This window comes from Balaenoptera acutorostrata, chromosome 11 (assembly GCF_949987535.1).
Source record: "Balaenoptera acutorostrata chromosome 11, mBalAcu1.1, whole genome shotgun sequence".
Classification (NCBI taxonomy): domain Eukaryota; kingdom Metazoa; phylum Chordata; class Mammalia; order Artiodactyla; family Balaenopteridae; genus Balaenoptera; species Balaenoptera acutorostrata.
This window is the reverse complement of record NC_080074.1, coordinates 5,914,692-5,936,108: the sequence shown is the minus strand read 5'-3', so window position 1 is coordinate 5,936,108 and position 21,417 is coordinate 5,914,692. Positions and strand designations below refer to the sequence as shown.

General features: G+C 49.9%; 1 protein-coding gene and 1 pseudogene across 1 annotated transcript in view; both read right to left on the bottom strand.

Annotated features, from left to right (window-relative positions):
• The window catches only part of EFCAB6 (EF-hand calcium binding domain 6), a 252,542-nt gene that overhangs the window by 87,277 nt on the left and 143,848 nt on the right, over nucleotides 1-21,417 (bottom strand). The window contains exons 19-21 of the mRNA XM_057555849.1: nucleotides 12,521-12,635; nucleotides 10,120-10,253; nucleotides 3,209-3,444 (exon numbers count right to left, since the gene is read on the bottom strand). Of these exons, the coding sequence (XP_057411832.1) occupies nucleotides 3,209-3,444; nucleotides 10,120-10,253; nucleotides 12,521-12,635 (485 nt within the window). The remainder of the gene's footprint in view (nucleotides 1-3,208; nucleotides 3,445-10,119; nucleotides 10,254-12,520; nucleotides 12,636-21,417) is intronic.
• LOC103019890 (60S ribosomal protein L12-like) lies at nucleotides 5,366-5,895 on the bottom strand (annotated as a pseudogene).

Here is a 21,417-nt window from a genome sequence, read left to right as displayed (position 1 = left end):
TTAATTATACTAGATCTATTTCATTATTCTAAGAAATATTCAATCATTGCTCATTAATTATTTCCAGCTATGCTAAAAAAAGGAGACTAAATAATAAGAAGAAAACAAAAAATGATGGAATCTCCTAGCAGGATGATACAATATTGAAATGAATCACCACTATTACATCATCCTTCAGTTTTCTGATTGCACTGCTCAAAGTGTAACAGCATCTTTCAAGGAGGTAAAAAGAAGACAGTGACGCCATCCTTGTCGTCTTACGTTAGCTTTCACTGAATGTAGTTGAAAATTGAGAATTCTTATTTCATGCGCAAGTGGCAAAGGGAAGAAAACTGAGATCAGAAAATGTTTTGCAATTATTAGATGAACCAGAAGATGATGGTGAACTTGATCATATAAGCCAAATCTCTTGATGAGTGAGTAAGTGATACATGTCTAAGAACAACAAGGAAATTTGTTATTTTCATTTAGTTAGTCATTCATCAGGAAGGACTGGATCGTACAATATTTTGTGACAAGAAGCTGCCCATCTAATTCTGCTAAAAGGACACTTGACAGTATTCTTTCATCTCTGATGATGTACATGTACCACTATGTACTTGATGTGGATTGTCAGTAGATAAATGGACAAGGCCCGTGTGTTTTAAACAAGGGAATAGATTGGGAGGGAATAGATGATGTAAATGAAACAGGTCATTGGACCCATCGCTCTAACTGGTATTTACACATTTAAAAATGATGTGCAGTTATGAAGCAAACGAGATGGTCTTCCTCTCTTTGACAAAATTATGAACCTTCAAAGTTTTCAAAAGTAGTGCATTTTGATGATGCAGGTGGAAAGTGAAGGCCCAGAAGGCAGAGGGGCCCAACTGAGAGGGCAGGATGGCTTCCAATAAGGCAAGGCGTCTAGGTTTGGCTGGCGGAGAGTGAGGCTGGGGAGGGTGAAAGAGGCCGAGCTCTCCAGGCAGAGGAAGTGGCCCCTCCCCAGAGGCATCCTGGGCTCCAATCTCTGTCCAACGCCCATCACCTGGGTCTTTTTGGACGAGTCAGTTACTTTTCTCTAGGCCCCAATTCCTTCATCTGCAAAGGCAGGTAGTGATGCCTCCTTAAAGGGCTGTGGGGTATGAAAAGATACACCTTCATGAAGCACAGGTATGGGGTCCGGCCATGGGAAGGCTTGGCTTTCTAAAGCAGTGCCTTGGTTGGGGTCTCAAAGCTCGCTCTCCACCAGACCCTTGGAGCCCAAGCTGGGTCTCCCTGGAACCAGCCGCTTCCTCTATATCCATCCTCTGCTCTGGGGCTGCTGAAGGATGTTTCTGTGGCACAACGTGACCCACACACTCCGCGGCATAAAATCCTCTCCTGCCTACTGACCAAGCCTGGCACTCGAGCCCCGTCACATCCAGCCCTCCTGCATCTCGAGGCCTCCTCTCCCGCTGTGCATGCCACTTCTGCACACGCATCCTCTCCCCATTCCTTCAATGTGCTCCACACTCCCACCTCTGTGGTTTTGCAAATGCTGTTCCCTGGCCTTGAACCACAGTCTGGTAACCTGCACCGGACAAACTCCTACTCATACCTCAAGACCCAACTGAAATGTCCTGCTTTTTCTGTGCACCTCAAGCAGGCTTAGCCTCTCGCCTCCCTGTGGCACTTCAGACATCCTTCTATTTCTTTATTTTTGTACCTGTCGCAGTTCAGCCCTGAGCCCCTCAAAGGGAGTGTTCATCTCATCCATCTTTGTACCTCCGAGTCCTGGGGCGACACAGCACACAGTAGACCCTCAGTAAATGTGTGATGAATGAACAAATAATACAACTAAGAAGGTGGAATCATTTGGATGGGAAGATTGCGCTTTGTGGTTGAAATTTTCCATATCCACTCTGCATACATTCTCCAGAAAGTTCTTTCTGAAGGATTTTTTTGTGCTTTGTTTTAACGTTAAGCAATCAAGTCTCATATTAAAGCTCCTCATAAATGGAGCAATTGGAAGCAGGTGTTCAACTCACGTGTGACATGATCGTTTCACTTAGAAAGAGACTACAGTCGTTTTCTTCCTCGCTGGCTTTTTAAGTATAGACAAAATAAAACCAGCAAATTCAGAGGGAAAAATTAAAGTGCAAGACCAGAGGGCCTCTGCAGCCTAGCCAAGTGCCACAAAGTCTGGCTCAGTGACAGGGGCTTCTGGGGGTTCCCCCTTCCAGGGGTTGCCCTTGCCGGGTAGAAGGGGCACTTGCCTATAGCCCCTGGGGGCTGGGAGCACCTCAAGGGCAGAAGGACCCAGTGAATGCCACTACTGCGTTGTATCACTGTAGCAGCAAATGCAGTGGATGGTAACGGTTCAAAAAATATTAATAGTGTACTTACAATAATTGGTAAAGGAGTGGCTGAATGGCTACTTCATTCACGCCTGTCAACAGATCTCAATGGGGAGAGACTGTGACACGTCCCGGGTAAGATGGGAACCCACTACCGCTTCAAGGAGCAGATGCTCTTACTGAGAGAAGCCAAGGAGACAAACAGAGTCACAGCTCAGCTGGACGCAGAGATTTTCCTGCCGTGAGTGAGGCCGGCATTGGGTGGCCAGGGGTCTGGTGGGGAGCACTGCCTAGGAAAGGGCTGGAAGGGATCCTTGCACCTCCCAAAGCAGCTGGCACGGCTGACCCCAAATTTATAAGAAGAAAAATATACAAGTATATGTGTGTATTTATGCACATAGAAAAAAGACTGAAATGACACTCAGTATCCATCAATTACCATAAGGTGTTCTGTGCTTCCCCAGTTCACACCTACTGCCCAGGTTAACGTCTCGGGCCTGGAGGAAGTCCACGTGTTCTCCTGACAAGCACCGCGCACCTCCCTTCGCATACGGTGTGCCCAAATGTCTTGGAAGGCTGAGCAACACGTGTATATATCTGACCCCAGGCTCATAAAAAGAAATACATATATGTATATATTTATGTGCAAAGAAACAAGACGGGGATGATACACCTTAAAATACAAAAATGATGTTCACAGGTGCTTAGATCAGGTGTATCTTCTAACCTGTATCTGCATTTTCTAGTCTTTCTACACTGAATGTGTAATTCTGGATGTGATTTTTCTTCAACTAAGGAAAAGACAAAATAAACAGCTCCTGGGGGGCAACTCCATCATTTGCACCCGTGTGTGGACTCAGCGTTAATGCTGACCCATGCTGCTCTCTTACCTAATGAGTCTCTGAGGCGCGGTGTCTTCTATTCTGAACGGTCTCTTCTCGCACAAGTTTCGAAATTCGCGGAAATTTAATGTGACGCTGAGCCTCAAGCCAAGAAGGCCCAGGAATCGCTCGAAATCCTCGTCTTTCAGGTTGAAGAGCAGGTGCTGCAGCAGCCGATGAAGGTCGTGCATGGTGACGATGCCATCCCTGTCCATATCCATCTTAAAGAAGGCCGCGTAGGGGTCCTAGAGCCAAAAATGCAGTGTCAAAGCCTGTCCCCCAGAACCTGACGACATCCCCCCACCCCTGCCCCCCGCGCTGTGGACTCATCTCCAACGTGAGGAAGCAGCCGTGTTTCAACTTGGCTTTTTGGAGGTTTCACTGCTCCAGGAACATCTTTGCCATGATTTGCTTTCCCCAGGAAATGATGAACTATGTCCCCAGGTGCCCTCTTTTAATGCAAAGAGTTCAGGAAAAGGGACAAGAAAGGTGTTTCTTTCCCTTCTGCTCCCTCGGCTTCTGGGACCGGTACTTCTAGTACCAGAAGTAAGAATGAGTACGCTGGAGCTTTCCAGGGCATATAAAAATCTTGCCCTCAAGTTTTTATACAACTTTCATAATGTTTGGCAACTTCTGTCCACGGGAAAGCCAGTGCTGTGCTGAACTCACCCTGAGTTGCCACCCAGAGGCTGGGCCCTGTTTTGATGCCCGTGCTGAAGGCCCCGCCTGAAATCTGCCTCTGTGTCTGCAGGTCGTGCTGCACGAGGGCGGTGATTCCCATTTTGCAGATGGGGAAACAGAGGCCTGCAGGGAACTTGTGGTTGAGGCCAGGCTGCACAGCTCAGGGCACACCCTGGAGGCGGGTTGCTTAGTTTCAAAGCCCAGCTCTGCCGGCTACTAGCAGAGTGACCAAGGGCAAGAGACTTAACCCTGCCAGGCTTCTCATGTGTAACGGTAGGAGTATAAAGTCCCTGCCTCTGGGGTGGTTGTGAGGATTGAATGTGCTAACGAGGCGAAGCACTTAGGAGGTGACTGACAGGTTTCCTAAGGGCTCTAAAATGTTGTTACTATTACTATTGCCTGAGGTCGGACAGCAAGTGCCTGGCAGCGGGATCTGAATCAGGTCTGTCCGGGCCAACACCCTGCGGCCCCCCCCACGCGATCCTGTGTCTCAGGCTTGGACAGCTGCAGCTACTGTGGTCCCAGCACCCCTGCTCCCATCAGCCCCTGAGGCGGCCCCACCCACGGATCTCTCTGGCTACTTCGGAGGCCCTGCCTCTACCTTCACGTCCCAGGACCCTCCACAGAGGTCACGTAAGGCAAGCCCTGCCACGACTCGAGTGTCCGGTTCAAACCTTTTGGGATTTTGTGGCAAGATCTATCTGTACTCACTCACTTATTCTTTCACCAAAAATTACTCAGCACTGACACATGCAATCACTGCACTAAATACGGTGGGAACCGACTTCAGGTGCTGCCCCTACCTCTCAGAGACGCCACTGTCCAGCGGCCTCTTCTCCTGGAGCACCGCCTGCCGGGGCTGCAGGCCCATCTCTTTGCTGCTGATTCCCTCCACGTCACAGCTCCAAGTCTTCCCACACCCTCCAAACCCCCGTCTCCAAAGGCTGTGAGGTATCTCCCCTTGGATGTCAAAACAAGCAGGGCCGAAATCAAACTCCTGGCCCCCGCTGGACCCAGCTCGTCCCCCTGGTCCTTCCCAGCTCATCCTCCGGGTCCTTCCCAGCTCATCCCCCTGGTCCTTCCCAGCTCAAGAAGTGGCAGCGCCTTCTTTCTGTTGCTCAGACCACAAACCTTGGGAGCGTCCCCGGGTCCTCCCTTTGCCTCACACCCCGCATCCAACCTGCCCACACAGCCATGGGTTCAGAGCTTCACTTCTCCCACTTCCACTGCCTCCACCTGGACCCAAGGCTCCTGGGCTTCCCGGCTCCCACCCTCGCCCAGCCCCCTATTCTCACAGCCGCCAGTGATACCTGCACGGCTCAAGCCAGTGCACGCTGCTCCTCTGCTCAACCCACAGCACTCGGGGTCCAATCCTCAATCCTGACCGTGGCCCCAGCCCCCTACCCCTCTGCCCTCATCTCCTCCCCGCTCACCCTTGCTGGTTTTTTTGGGGGGGGGGTGTTTGTCAAATAACCCTTTATTGAATTATTTTCCTTTGCAGTTCTTAACTAGCTGACATTCCACTGCACCACTGTGGATGTCACCTATGATGTCTTGAGGGTGGTGGCCATCAACACTGCAGCCCAGACTGGGCAGTCCCCAGGATCTCTTTAATGGTTCCAGAGAGTTCTCTACCTAAAGATCGATGTCACATCTGTTGGGCGATGTTGACAATCACATCAAAAATGATGTTTCCGCTGTGCTTAATGTTTTTCTGCTTCCTTCTGTCTCTTGGCAGTTCCTTGAGGGCTTTGATGATCAAGGCAGAGGCAGAAGGTACCACCTCAATCTGGGCCTGTATGTTCTGAACGGTCGGTTTCACTGTAATCCTCAGACCCTTCCAATCACCAGTTGCCTTGGTGATGTCATCACCAACCTTTTTTGGAGACAGACCCAGGGGGCCGATTTTGGGGGGCCAGGGCAGATGTGGCACTGACTTCCCCACTGGTGCCCCTCAGGTACACGACTTTGATCTTGTTGGGGTCGAACTTAGGCAGCATGGTGGAGGCGGCTGGTGTCAGACGAACACGGATTCGGGACGACCGAAGAAAGTTGCACCTTGGCCTCCTCCGAGCCGAGAGCCGAAAGCTACTTGCTGTTGTTGGAACATGCCAAGCCTGCCTCCGGCACCCCAGGGATTCTCCACCAGACCTGCTGGGCCTTTGGTCTCTGCCCGAATGCCATCTCTCCAGGGAGGCATTTCCTGTCCCCTCTGTGCAAGGGCACCACCCTGATGGGTCTCTGGCCTCTCACCCTGCTTTATTTTTCTTCACAGCACGTTTCACCACCTGACACTCTGGAGATCCGCGTGCCCACTGTCTGCTCCACCTCTAAAGGTAAACGTGATATCTGGGCTCTGATCTGTTCCTCGAGACAGCTCCAGCCCAGAGAGCAGTGCTTAAGAAACATCCGTGGCGTGAGGTTGGGTATGAACGATGCAGCAAATATTTCCTGGGTACCTATGATGCACCAAGCACCCTGCTAGGTACAGGGACGTACTGATAACTGGCCCCTGACATCAAGGTTCTCAGTCCAGTAGGGAAGAAAGATGTGTAAGCAAATTACAGCAAGTCAGCGTGATAAATGCAGCAAAAGGCGGGGGGAGAAGTGCTCTGACGCAGCCCTAATTGCTGGACTACAGGGACAATCTAGATGCCATGGAAACCCATATTTATAATCTTCACAAATTTAAAAAATTTACTCATTTCCTGAATCTCAGTCTTTGACTTCCCAGCATGAAGACTCCTAATTTTATTGGAGCCAATACATGTTGGAGTGAAAGAGATATTATTTCAATTCCTGGCTACGACATTTACTAGGTATGTGGCTTCGGGGAAGTCTCTCCCCATCTCTGACCCTCCGTTTCTTCATCTATAAAATGGGAACGCTAGCGCCTGCTTGATAGGGTAGATGTGGGGACTGAAACAACTGAGGCCATGTAGGTTCACTGCCTGGCATGTAAAGTGAATTCCCTTATGCTTTCAACAAACACCTACTTGCGTGGCACGCACCGTGGTAGCCAGTTGTGTTATCGGGCCTTGACGTCTCATGGAATTACAAGTCCCCGCACACTGCATGCCGGAAGGTGAGTGGGCAGCAGCAGACCTCCCAGCAGGTCTGAAGGGCCGGAGGCAGGACCAGCGCTTCGGTAGGAGTTGGCTGGTCACAGAGAGAGGGGTGACAATCCAGGCAAAGGTGCGGGACGTGCAAGGCCAGGAAGGGGAGGCAGCGTGCTGGCCGGAGTGTGACGGGAGGAGGAGGGGGGTCGAGAGGGGCCAGAGAGGGGTTGCAGACCAGCCAGGCAGGACCCGGGCCCATCCTAAGAGAAAGGAGACACTCTGACCAGAGCTGCGTGTTGGGATCACCCTGCAAGGTCGGGTGTCCAGGACAGATTGTGAAGCGAAACATGCAGCGGCGGAAGTGTACGTATAGAAGACCCTATTTGTGTGGGGTTTTGATCCTGCTTGTTTTTTAAAATATACGTGATTTCACAGACATGCACCTGAACCTGCACGGACGCTGTCTAGAGGATGAGGTTGAAGGTGAACCCACAAGGGCCACAGGAACCTGTCCCCAGGTCATGTTCCCAGGTCACCCAGGGGGTCTCTGTGCCTGCTTTCCTCACCATAGTCAGGGAGGCGGGACGCCCCTCGTTTGGTCACAATGAATTATTTCCTCCGACTGTTCATGGTCTTTGGCCTGGGCTATGACGGTGAGGCTGCCTTACTCAACTGTGCTGTTGTCCGTAAACCTAACTGTGCTGAGATGGGGTCATTTGGCTACAAAATCACTGGGCAAACAACAGCAGCAGCAGGATTAATAGCATTTTCAACTAATACAAAATAGTTTTTTCATTAGTGATGGAGAGAGATATTCAAGAACTTCTCATGAATAGGAACTCAATAAAGGAAATAAAGTGACTGTACCATCCCACTCAACAATCAAGACACATTCTTTGGGACTTCCCTGGTGGCGCAGTGGTTAAGAATCCGCCTGCCAATGCAGGGGACACAGGTTCGATCTCTGCCCCGGGAAGATCCCACATGCCGCGGAGCAACTAAGCCCATGCACCTCAACCGCTGAGCCTGCGCTCTAGAGCCCACAAGCCACAACTACTGAAGCCCGCGAGCCACAACTACTGAAGCCCGCGAGCCACAACTACTGAAGCCTATGCGCCTAAAGCCTGTGCTCCGCAACAAAAGAAGCCACCTCAGTGATAAGCCCACACACCACAACGAAGAGTAGCCCCCGCTCGCCGCAGCTAGAGAAAGCCCGTGTGCAGCAACGAAGACCCAACGCAGCCAAAAATAATAAATAAATAAAATAAATAAATTTATTTTTAAAAAAAGACACACTCTTTGTCCCGTTTACATATACGTGTGAGGGCAGCGAGCAGCACCCCCGGGAACCCGGATATAACCAGCACCCGAGTCTGTATCACGCAAACCCCGGCAATTAGGGGTTCACGTCTTTGTCTTATCTACTAGGTTATAAGTTCTCTGCAGGATGGGTGGGTGTTGGTGAACGTTTTTAGTTAACTATTTAAAATAAAGACCATCTTAGGAAATACGGGACATCTGTGAGCTGTAACCAAGCTATACTGGTAATAAACGTAGGAAGACGTAGTGCCAGCAGGAAGCTTGGCTTCCCCGTGTCCCCACTGGGAAAGGTGAGCGGGAGGAGACAGGTGGGAAGGGGGCCAGAAGAAGGGGCCTGGGTTGCCACGGGTGAGGCAGCAGGACAAAGGCAGCCGCGGGTGATGGCCACCCGGCCCTGCTAACCAGCACAGAGGGGCTGTTTGCCCCCGTGCCTCTGCTTCCCCTTCGGCCCTCTCTACCTCCCGCCAGGCTCTCCGCCCCGTAAATGACCCCCGCCTGCTCCGTGTTCTTCTCAGCTGGGCATCACATTGGACGAAATAATGAGGACTAACCCTTCTCCCTGTCTGCTTACGGTGACATGTTTTCAAACCAAGAATTAGGACGCACGGTCTGATGTCTGGACCAAATAGTCAAAGTCAGAACCATGCTGCAAATCCGAGCTAGACAGTCATCATAAGTATATGTTTTAAAATGGGAGCTCAGTAATAACCAAAATGAATCCCCAATTGGCAATCCACGCAGGGAAGATGTTTCAAGCACAGCAAACTCCGGATGCCCTGCCCCTGGGGGCTGGCTCCACCCACAGGGTGCTCCCCACCTCTCCTCCCCTGGACTCACTGGATTTCCACCTACTGAGGTGTTTGCCCCTGCACACCCCGGGGTCTCCACACCCTGGGGTCTCCACGCCCTGGCGAGGACACATTCTAACTCCCTCGTGCCCTCTGCCCCGTTTTGTAGCTAATGTGGTCGATTTATCAATCTTCCTTCCCACTTTAACGACCCTCTTTTACTTCTCAACACAAAAACATTTGAGGTCATTCCTGCCTCTGTGTTTGAATGGCTGCTATTTCTCCTGTCTTACCCATTACAGCTTCTGCATGCAAACCACGCCTCAGTCACGCAGACCCGGGAGCTTTTCCCTAAAGCCCATGACCTGTCTGCCACCCGCCTTAAGCAAGCCCACCCTTCTATTTTTCACTCCCTTCTTTTTCTGGCCAGCACATGCTGAGGGTTTAAGATTTGGTTCAGGGGTCACCTCCTCCAGGAAGCCCTCCTTAATGGTTTTTTCCCCCTGTGCTCCCATAGCACAGTACCGGTCCCTCTACGGCAGCCAATCATAATGTGTCGAATTGTCTGTTGACCATCTGTGTCTTGGGCTGGACTGAGCTCCCTGAGCAGGGCTCCCATATTTCAGCCCCAGCTTTTAGCAGAGAGTCCAGCTTATGACATGCAAGTGCACAATGCTTGTTTGGTTTGTGCAGGAGTGGAGTGGACGGGATGCCTGAAAGCATCCTGAATTCACTGTAACTCGGGTTGTCGTGCCCCTTCCCACCCCTCCCTGTCTTGTGAGGAGGGTCTCCTTACTTCTCCAAGGCCTGTGAGGGGCAGAAGGCAGACCCAGCAAAGTGTCAGCAGGGAAGGGCCTCGGGGAGGGGAGGGGATCGGATCGCAGAGTTAAGCCCTGTCCCGGGAAGGGGAGAAAAGGCAAGCCCGAGTCTGCGGACGGAGCACTCTGTGTCCCGATGAGCAGGACATGCTGGGGCCGCAGGGCTCACACCCGCTGCAGCTGAATGGCTGCAAGCGAGGAGAGGGTGGGAGGGGTGCCCGGAGAAGCCAAGCAGCAGAGAGGTCATGATTTACCCGGAAGGATTCCTTCAGTCTCCGGGGGAACTGTCTCAGGCACTCTTCAGCAGTTATAAAGTAGCCGTCCAAGTTCCCTTTGGAAAGAGCTGGAGTCTGAGGTGAACTCACTTCTGGCCCGTTCATCTGAGGATCTGAAACAACGGCATAAATCAGGGGACTTCCCTTAGTGGCGAGCATGGCTCTTTATTTCTATCTCAACACTTGACTTCTTCCGTCCCCAGGCCTGTTAGAACACTATACAGTACTACGACCCCGCAGACTGAACCTAGCATGAACTCTGTTACGATCTTAGACATGCCCCGTCCCCACGAGAAGAACTTGTTCTCCAGACCACCAGGGCCATGCTCTTGCCCAGCACGTTTCCTGTCTGGCTCCTCTGTCCGTCCTCCAGGGCAGGGACCACCTCTTGCCCATCTCTCCATTCCCAGAGGCAGAGAATGAGGATTCCTGCCTGTTCTGTTTCCTAGAATCAGATTCTAAACACAGGAAAGCGTAATTCAGTCATGAGGCAGGTCCTGACCTCCTCTGTGCTAGAGGTCTCCGGACAAGTCCTGGTCTTTTCAACAACCCTAAGAGGTACAGTCTCTTCTCGAGCCCAGTTTACACACAAGGAAACCTATTCTTATGCCCATTCTCCAGATGAGGAGATGGAGGCTCAACTTCCCCAAGGTCACAGGGCTCACAGACATCACAGCTAACCCAGGCCCGTCGGATTCCAGAGCCCAGCTGGTTGATTACTGCATTAGGCCCTCTCTCTCCCCTAAAACGGAGGAAGGAGGTGTAACCTCCACTTAAAAACCAACCCATTTCTATCACGTTGTGACACTTTGAGTGTGGCCTTGTCTAAAGCCAGGCTACAACCTGGGACTTGGTTTTGGACGTGACTCTCTGCACATGTCACACCCACAGCCGCCCTGCCCCCCACGTGGTCTGCAGGACGGGCAGCGGGCAGGGCGTCTGGAGCTTGTGGGCATCCTTGAGTCCAGCCCTGAACCTGGCCTCTGCCTTACCCCCACCTGGGCCTGGAGTGGCCTCCCCGGGCTTCACTACTCCTGGCAGATAGCACCTCCCCCTGCTGCTTGATCTCCTCTGCCGTGTCCACCCCCAACCTCCCAACGGCCTGGAGCCGCCATCTTCCCCCACCCTCAGCATCTGGCCATATGCTGGAGGGACTGATGGGGGGCAGAGACGGGGGAGGAGGGCAGGGAGGAAGCTGCTGAGTGTGGTACTTGCTCTGTGACAGGCTCACCGCCCTGGGACCTCAAGCAAGTGGCCCCTCACCCTGGGCCCCGATTTCCTCACCTCAGCGATGGATGTCCCCGGGCACTGGAAGCACTCACTAAAATAAATGGGGGGTCCTCTCCCTGCTTTTTATTGTCCTTCAAAAAAGTCAAAACACGTAGCCAAAGAAAGTGTCAAAATCCTAAAATTCCATGGCTTCCGTGTTGTCTTTTTGGGGGGTGTGGGACCTCTCTCCTTTAGGATCGGCAAATGAAATCGGGGGGCTGGTGTTGGATGGGTGAGGAGTCCCAGTGGCCAGCTTCTCTAGCGAGGCCCGCCACACCGCCCAGTCATCTCCCAGGCCAACCCCGGGGAAGACAGCAAAATGCAAATCGGGCTCCGGGTTCTGCCCCATCCAGCCTGCAGTGCATTTATATATCCGTTGAATCATGCATATATATGCATGATTTCTGCAGCTTTTCCAGAGGGCTTATTTGTCTACCTAAACTTCTGTAAGAGTGGAGACAAGGGAGGGGAGAGATGACAGAGCCAAGAAGCGGGAGGCTAGGTGCTGGTCATCCGTCTGCCTGGCGTGCGGCTGGGAGAGCAGATTAAAGACCAGGTGGCGAACGGGAGGCCCCGCCTCCGGCCCGGACTCCACGGTGCCCAGCAAACTTCCTGACAACCATGTGGGTCTGGGGCAGGGGGCCGGAGGGGAGGGACAGTGGCCGGGTGATCTTGGGCAAGTCGCTGAATCTTCTAGCATCTCTGTTCTCTTATCTGCAAAAAGGGCGGAAGAACATTTGCCTTGCTGGCGCATGGGTGTCACTAATTACAGATAACCAGCATCTGTTTTTAGGAGGAAAACCTTAAAGGACATGAGGTGTGATTGGAGGAGCATAGGCTTGGGAGTAAATTTTAGAAACCATTTGGGCTCCTACTATTTGTAGAAGGCTCTGTCCGACAAAATTCTGCACTCACGGTGTGGCTGAGTGAAAAAAAAAGGCCGAAACACAAAGAAAAAGTTTTTTTAAAATGTCTGTTTCAGTCTTAGGACACACACACCGTTTCAACATCTTAGCTCACACTACTTCAACCCCAGCAGCCCAGCGGCACTACTCGGAAAGACCGGCAGGGCCACGGGTGGGAGACAGGTTGGCACTTGGCCATGAGCTACCTTCAAATCCTGCTGCGAAATCAAGATAACTCATCCCTTCTTTCTTGTATCCTAATTCTGCAGTCAGCAGAGCGTACTGATCGTCATCCATCGGCATTCCGTTATCTTCCAGGACCTGACAAGGAAGGCACGCGAGGGGAGGGGCCGTTAGGTGGTCCCGGGGTCCCTGCCGGCCGAGCCCCTCCAGCCCCGCGGCAGGCTCACCACCATGGCCCCTGCACTCCAGCCTGTGACTGTTACTTGTCTGCCTCCACCCAAGGCCTCCCTGCGGGCGAGGCCCAGTGTCCTGGGGTTGGGGCCCAGTGCCAGGCTTGTTTGTTGAGTGAATGAGTGAACAGAGAGACAGGCGGGCGGCCGGCCTGGCTTTTCGGCACGGCAGGCACTCGGGCTGCAGGCATCGCTGCAGACCTTCTCCCCGGCCATGCCGTCCAGGTCTCCAGATTCACGCTTGCTGTGACAGCAGTGGCTTTCAAGGCTCATAAGTGAGATTTATATTCACATATATCCTAGGAAACATGAACAAGATAAAGCAAGGCGGTTTGAGGAGGGACAACTAGAATTCTGATCGAAGTCTCATGATGGTCCACAGTTTAAACTGTAAGTTACTATGTTTTTTTGCAGGGGGATCCATGGACACCCCTTGTTTCCTCTCCTGGTGTGATCCACTCACTGAAAGTTATCCGTGATCCCTTCATTCCAGTGCACATAACCTACTTTTTACCAACGGTTTCTACTTTGTATGAATAGAAAATTCACACCCCTGGTGGGCAGGGGGTGGGAAGCAACTGAGAAAACACACTTCCCTGCACTGCAAACTGAAGCAGAATCATCTAGATGACTCTTCCCAGGAGACGACGCCTTCCTAGGAGAAACTGATCAGGTGGGCTGTTTGAAGGGCACATGATGCTGGCATCCCTTTGCCAATAGCCAGTTAGTCAACAACCTGGACAGAGCTGCCTGCCTGGAGGTGAACCTCCCAGGAGGGATGCTGAGGGGAACAGAGGTGGGACAGAAGACAGCATCCCTTCTGTTCTCACGGTATTCACGATTTAAATGAGAAAACATGGCTTTCCTTCCAGAAAAGGATACTGAATCACAATTCAAAATGTGTCCATGCATCTAAGGGCCAAAGACACCCAGGATGACTGGACTCTCCCAGGACAGATGCACGAAAGCTGTGTGGGAGAGCCAAGTCTGGAGATGGGTTATAAGAAAGGCTGTGCCTGAATGTTGGGGAACACACAGATCAGCCATTAACACGGGGATGATCAGGGGTTGTGATGGCACAGGAAGCCAGAGTAAGTTAGAGGGCAGAGGAATAGTGGGGTTAGTACCACACTGACTGCATTCTGTGGAGGAAGCTGAATAGGGGAAAGGGAGCAGGAGAATGGGATGAAATAGTACCCGTCATCACCGCCACCACCATCATCATCATCATCACCATCATCACCATCATCATCACCATCACCTCAATCATCACCACCATCATCATCATCACCATCATCACCACCATCATCACCATCACCATCATCATCACCACCATCACCACCACCACCTTCATCATCATCACCATCATCACCAACCACCACCACCATCACCATCATCATCACCACCATCATCACCATCATCATCATCATCATCACCATCATCACTATCACCAACATCACATCATCATCATCACCAACCACCACCACCATCACCATCATCATCACCATCATCATCATCATCATCACCACCATCACCACCATCATCACCATCCCATCATCATCATCACCATAACCATCATCAACATCATCATCATCACCACCATTACCATCATCATCATCATCATCATGTAGCGGTGCTTATGCCTATTACATGCCAGACATTGTGCTAAGATCTTTACAGGTATTAACGTCTCATTTAATCCTTGTCATAAGCCATGAGAAAAGCACTCTTACTAACTCCATTTTAAAGATGTGGAAACTGAGGCTATGAGAGCTGCCCCAGTCACATGATTAGAAAGTGACAGACCTGGGGTTCAAACCCAGTTCCTCTTAACCCCTATGATGAACTCCACTGTTGGAATAAGGTCACTGGGGCCCAGACAAAGAACAGGGCAGGTGGAAATGGATAGGAGACGACAGTAGGAAGTGGGGGAAGGGCTCTTCCATGCAGCGCTGGCACTCTCACATGTATCCGAACAGGCCACACAGGCAAAGGCTAATCTGGGTCTCGACAGAACACCTTGAGATGCCCTCGGGACACCAGAGGGTGGGAGGCCTCTAAGAAGTGGCAATGAGGCCACCTCCCACTTTCCCCTTTGCCCCGGGAGCAGAGGAGAAGCTCCCGGGGAGCTGTCAGGAGTCAGTTTCTCCTCTGCTCCCTGGGGTCTGACAGGTGGAGCCTTGTGCCCCAGCCTCCGCAGACTAGGTCTGCAGAATATAACCCTACTTAGCAGCAGCAGGGTACCCAGAGCAGCAGTGCAGCCATCAGCCCCCGCTTTGGTGCCGCCGTCTCTGGCGTGTGGGCTAGGACCAGGGAGCTGGTACCCCTGGCCATCTATGTCAGTAGTGAGCTGAATGTGACAGCAGCTCGCTGTGTCTGTGCCCGCCCAGTCGGTCGGGCACTGGCCTTGGCTTGGCTTGTATGTGAGGTGAAGCAAACAAGCTGCAGGACGCGCTTGGTGCGGGATTGGAAGCAGAGCGAAAGGGAGGGCAATGCAGGTGCCGCGGTGTTGCCGGGGGCTCGGTGGCGGTGCGGAGCAGCACTGGATTCCAAGGCTGCCCAGGGGCCCACCCGGGGACCTGGGCAGGAGTGCGTGACTGGGAATTCTGGAGGCTCTGCGCCATCTGCAAACACACCCCGCCCGTCCCGCTCTGTGCAGGAGCCTGTCCCAGCTCGGGATGGAGCAAAAGCCTTTAGACAGACTGCCGTGGCCCACGCACAGGCACCCAAGCAGCAGTGGGGCTCTGAAACGGATAGATTGGTGGCTTTCTTTGAAAAATTACTTTATATTTTGAAAACAATTATACATGAATTATTCATTGCAAATTCCTCCTGCTCAGTCCTTTCATAAAAACATATGTAATAAATAGTAAGAAAATGTCTGTAGGCAAATGTTTCACAGCCTGGAGGGAGGGTTGAGAAGCACTGGGGAGGCTGGGCATGCCTTAGGCAGCCTGTCCGGAGGTTGCAGGCGTGCCATCCCCTGTGGGCACAGAGCACCACCAAGGATACAATGCCCAGGAGCACAGTCCCCAGAGAGACACTAAGCATGTGACAAACATCAGTGTGCCTCCTGCCCCCACCTCACACCACTCATTCCTAGGATGAATACGGTAGCGAATCAACTACATTTATCACAACCCTTGGAGGCAATTTACAATACAATGTAAGGCGAAACTGCAACATTTATAAAACAGATTTTCAAGTGTTTAACCACTCAAGTTTTGTCCTTTGGTCTTTTCTAGGAGGCATTTCCCTAAGAAAGTTCCTCAAAGAATAACAAACTGTGACCTGGCATATTCTGATTCACCAAATTGTCACTTCCACCATTCCCGGGACATCACTTAGATCGTAGACTGATTCTTCCCCATTAGGCCACACCATTTCATGGAGTTGTTGCTGGGCTCTCTCGGTGAAGGCAGGCGCTCCCGGGTAGGTGCCCCGTAACTGGAAGTTGACTGAGTGATTCAGTCTTTCCAAGTCCAGCTCCTGCAAAGCATCTCGTGCTCTGGGGCTACATCCACCAGTCTCTATGTGAGTGATACTTGTTTGCTATGCCTCTGGCATCATTTTTGTGGTGGTTGATCTAGGGAGTATAACACACACCCTTCACTTTTAACAGTCTATTTAGTAATATTGAACCACGTCACCTGAAATGTAGGAACCTTGCAACCATGTAGATTTGTACCCTGCCCCTGTCCTTTAAGGACAAAATTGTAGGTTTTTTAACATAAACATATATCCTAAACCCCATAAGACAATGTTAAAATGGTCGCTTTAAGCACTCACATGCACTTTTTAAAATTAATTAATTAATTTAATTAATTAATTTTTGGCTGCATTGGGTCTTCGTTGCTGCACGCGGGCTCTCTCTAGTTGTGGCGAGCGGGGACTACTCTTTGTTGCGGTGCACGGGCTTCTCATTGTGATGGCTTCTCTTGTTGTGGAGTACGGGCTCTAGGCGCACGGGCTTCAGTAGTTGCAGCACGTGGGCTCAGTAGTTGTGGGTCACAGGTTCTAGAGCACAGGCTCAGTAGTTGTGGCACATGGGCTTAGTTGCTCCACAGCATGTGGGATCTTCCCGGACCAGGGCTCAAATCCGTGTCCCCTGCATTGGCAGGTGGACTCGTAACCACTGCGCCACGAGGGAAGCCCTCAAATGCATTTTAATTAAGAAAAAAATAACCTTTTATATTTAATTGGATATTTACCATTTCCAATGTTCTTTATTCCTTCAGGATCATCTGAGTCTCCATCTAGTATCAAATTCCTTCCCTTCCTTTAGCATATCTTATAGTGAAGATCTGTTTGCAAGGACTTATCTTTGTGTTTTTTTTAATCTGAAAACATCTCTATTTTACCTTTATTCTTAAAGGAGACTTTTGCTGGATGTGAGGGGTTTTTGTTTGTTTTTGTTTCTGCTTTCCTTTCAGGATGGTAAAGTTTCTGTCCCACTGTCCTCTGGCCTCCATCGTCTCTGATAAGGTGATGGTAATTCAAATCATTGTTCCCCTTTTAATGTGTCATTTTTCACATGCTGCTTTAAGATTTCTCTCTTTGATTTTGGTTTTCAGTTTATCTATGATTTTTCTTTGTATTTATCCTACTGGGGTTTTTCTGCGTTTCTCAAATTTATACATGTAAAGCTTTCACCAAAAATTGGGAAATTTCAGCCATTATTTCTTCACATATGTCTTCTTCCCTGGTCTTCCTTTCCTTCTGTGACTCCAATTATACCTTTGATGTTGTTCCACATGTCCCTGAGGCAACCGTTCTATTGTTTCTTTTTCACCTTTTCCTTTCTCTTCTTCAGTTTGTGTAACTTCTGTTGATCTATCTTCAAGCTCACTGACTCTTCCTTTTGTCATCTCCATTCTGTGGTTCAGCCCTTCTGGTGAATTTTTATTTAGGATTTTTTTTTTCTTCAGTTCTAGAATTCCCATTTGGTTCTTTTCAAAAATTCTATTTCTCTGCTGAGATTTCCTATATTATCATTCATTATGAGTATACTTTCCTTTGCATCACTGAGCATAGTTATAATAGTTACTTTAAAGACTTCGAGTGCTAATTCTAACATCTGGATCATCTCAGAGTCTTTTCTCTTGAGAAAGGTCACGTTTTCCTATTTCTCCATATGTTGATAAATTTGGATAGTATCTTGGACGTTATGAATGTTATGGTGTGGAGATTCTGGATTCTGTTAAATTTTGTTTATTTGTTTGAGTAGACAGTAGACTTGGTTGGATTCTGTCTGCTGGGCAGCAGTTTAAATCTCAGTTTGGTTCTTTTATCCTTAGCCAGGCTCCTTGCAGTCTGCCCCACTCTTGTTTCATCCAGGGTCAGCCAGAGATTTGGGCAGAATTTATAAACAGAACTTGGAGCATCCACTCTCTGGCTCTGTCCTTTACAGAAATCTCCCTTTACTTCCCAATGGCCTTAGTCACTCAGACCTCTCTCTGCTCTCTGGTTCTTCAGGCTGGAAAGACCGCTGGTTTTCTATCAGTGTTTTATCTACCTTATGTGGCACCAACTTTAGCCTTCTCTCAGGTGAAAAGCTGAAAAAAATGGGAACATTTCCCCATGCTATTCCCGTTTCCATGGGAACGTCTCCCCATGTTATTCCCATTTCCACGGGAACATTCCCCCACGCTACTCCCGTTTCCACGGGAACATTCCCCATGCTATTCCCGTTTCCACAGGAACATTCCCCATGCTATTCCCATTTCCATGGGAACATTTCCCCATGCTATTCCCACTTCCAAGAGTTGACTCCTCTCTGGAATCTGTTTGCTTAGTTTCATTCTCCACGGCCTTCAGGTACTTGATTATTTATTTACTTATTTATTTACTAACTTGTTTAACATTGCCCAGTGTTTATAGTTGATGTTTCTGGGAAAGTTGGTCTAGTAGGAGCTTATTCAGCCACACAGGAAGCAGAACTCCCTGTAATGCTTGCTTGCATGCTATAGCAAGCACATACTTAAATCACAGCTATTACCAGCTCAGGGAAAGCCTTCCCAGTCCTTAGAGACAAAACGCTTTTTTGAGCGTCCATAGCCCCTCTGCTTGCTTCTATCATAAACAGTCCCTCATATGGGACCTACCACATGGCAAGCACCTGACAAACTGCCGGTGGATAGAGAAATTAGAAGCACTTCTTTTTCACCTCTGTACCCCAAGAGTACCCAGTAGATGCTCAACAAATGCTGAACGAGAAGAAGAGGGGGGATGTCAGTGTAAGGGAACCCTGGACACTGGTCCCAGTGTATTTAGTTTGAGATGTTGTTGCCTGTGATGAGTGCAGTTAAAGTAACGGGATTTCCTTTTTGTTTCTTAAGTGACAGGAGTACTGTGAAGAATGAAATGGATGTTCAAAGGAGCTGGAGCATCTTAGATAAACACCCCTTGCATGAGAACACTGATGGTGGCCAGGGGCAGGGGGGGCACTGTTGCGGAGAGAGTGGCTCAGAATTGAGAGTTAAAGCTGGTGAGCATCTCAAGCACAGAGTCCCAGCATTAATGGCCTAATGACAAGGGCCAGAGCTGACTTCAGAGCAGCGAACACGGACTCCCGGAAGTAACAGAAGCTTCGCAAGTGTCACTGAGAACAAGAACTTGCCTGAAGAGCTACTAGGGGCCAGCCACGGCACACATTATCTTATTTAAACATTGCAACAACCCCTCAACGGAAATATGACTAAGTCCATCTTACAAATGAGGAGACCAAAGTTTAGGAAGGCAAAATAAACCAACTGTTTGCTAGAAAGACCCAGCTGTAAGCAGTGGAGCAAAGGTTGGAACACGTGTCATCCTGACTCAGCAGTGGGAGAGCCTGGCACATTGGTTGCAACATTTACAGATTCACCTACAGATGAGGAGCCTGAAGCCCAGAGACACCGGCACCTGCCCCCAAGGACATGCTTGAGCACAGAGACGCTCAGATAACTCCACTGGGGGGACTGCCAAGGGACGCTTGGTAGCCAGTGACAACAGCCCAGCACTGCTGGCTGAGTCCGGACTCACAGTTGAGGCTCAGACTCTACAAGCTATGGACAGCCACACACTGGGAGGTGAGTCACTCCCCACGCCAACGAGCCGCCCGGCACTCTGCAGAGGACACAGCTCAGACCCCAAGCCTTTGTGGGCCACATGTTTGGAACAGAGCGACAACAGCGACAGAGACTCTGAGTCAGCTATCACATAACGACCATCCAAAATCTGGTGGCCGACAACAAAACAAACATTTATTCTTGCCCTAGCGGATCTGCAGGTCAAGTGCAGTTTGGCTGATATAAGATGGCTAGATGTTTCTGATTCAGGCTGCACGTCGGGTTTAGGCCTGTTTCACATGCATTCATTCTGGGGACCAAACTGAAAGGAGAGTAGCTGCCCTGGGCAAGCTCTTCTAATAGCCCATCACTGGAGCCCAGGGCCAAGCCAGACCACACAAGCAGATCTAAGGTTGCTGCTCAGGTCACATCTGCCACACTCCGTGTCCAACATCACTGGGTAAGGGAAGCATCCCCTGAGGTGGTGAACAACGGAGAGGGAGGATAATGAAGAGAGAGTGATGGATGGCAGGTGCATGAGCTCTGAGGTCCTTTCCAGCTCTTTGAGTCTATGGGATTCTCTAAGTTTGGTGGCAATGCTGTGACCTCCAGAAAGATACCATGGTCACAATCCAACCACTCCCCCAAATCTAGAAATGTCTAATCCATAGGCTAGATCTATCCAGTTCCACCCAATCCATGGGTGATGGTGCTGAACCACATTTCCGAAAACAGTCCGTCCTCCAACCATACTACCCAACTCTGGACCTTCAAGACAGACTGATGGTTTGGTAACAAACAGGAAGTTGTAAAACAGTAGGGTGTTTCTTTTCTTTTTTGCTGCAGGCATGATGATGACAATGAAAACAATGAAAATGATGATTTGGTTTAGTGGGTTTTTTTTTTTTAGAACACAACAAGACTAAAATTGTGTTTAGATGGCTCAGAATGACAAAATGCTGAGCCTAAATGCAACCTTCAGAAACTGTGAAATGAGACTAAAAGGCAAGGTGACCTGACAGCTTTCGGTGTCAAGGGGAGTCCCAGGGGTGACCTGCAAATCGACCAGACATGTCTAACCTTGGAGGCAAGTACCCAGAACCTAGTGCACTTTTGCACACGTGTAAAATCTTAGCGTATTCCACAGGCAGATTAACCCAGTACTTCAGTAACAAATTGTGAAGAGTGCAGATGAAAGCAGACAAGCCAGGCCTCCTTCGGAGGAGGCTGTCCTCAAGTCCTGGAGTCACACCTGTTGTTTAAAGGGCAGGTGGAGACAAACCATGGGCCCAAAGCCAAGCGTAAGGTCAAGTGCGGCAGGAGAAGCTGCCACTGGGCAGCCGGCCACCCTCTTCTCTGCGCGTGTCTTTATTTCTCTCTTCTCGATTTCAAAAGCAGATACGTTTTCAATATATAAACTTAATGCAAGTCCAATTATGACCCTAATAATGCATTTGGGGGTAATGCGATAAAGCTTATATGGAAAAATATAAATCTGGCCTGAGAGTAGCCAAGAAAATATAAAAAGGAAGAAAAATAAGGAAAGATCTGTTTTACTAAACTAAAAAAAAAAATTACATTGATATGGAAAAAGATGTATAGATCACTGTAACAAAATGGGAATTTTCAGATGTATACCCT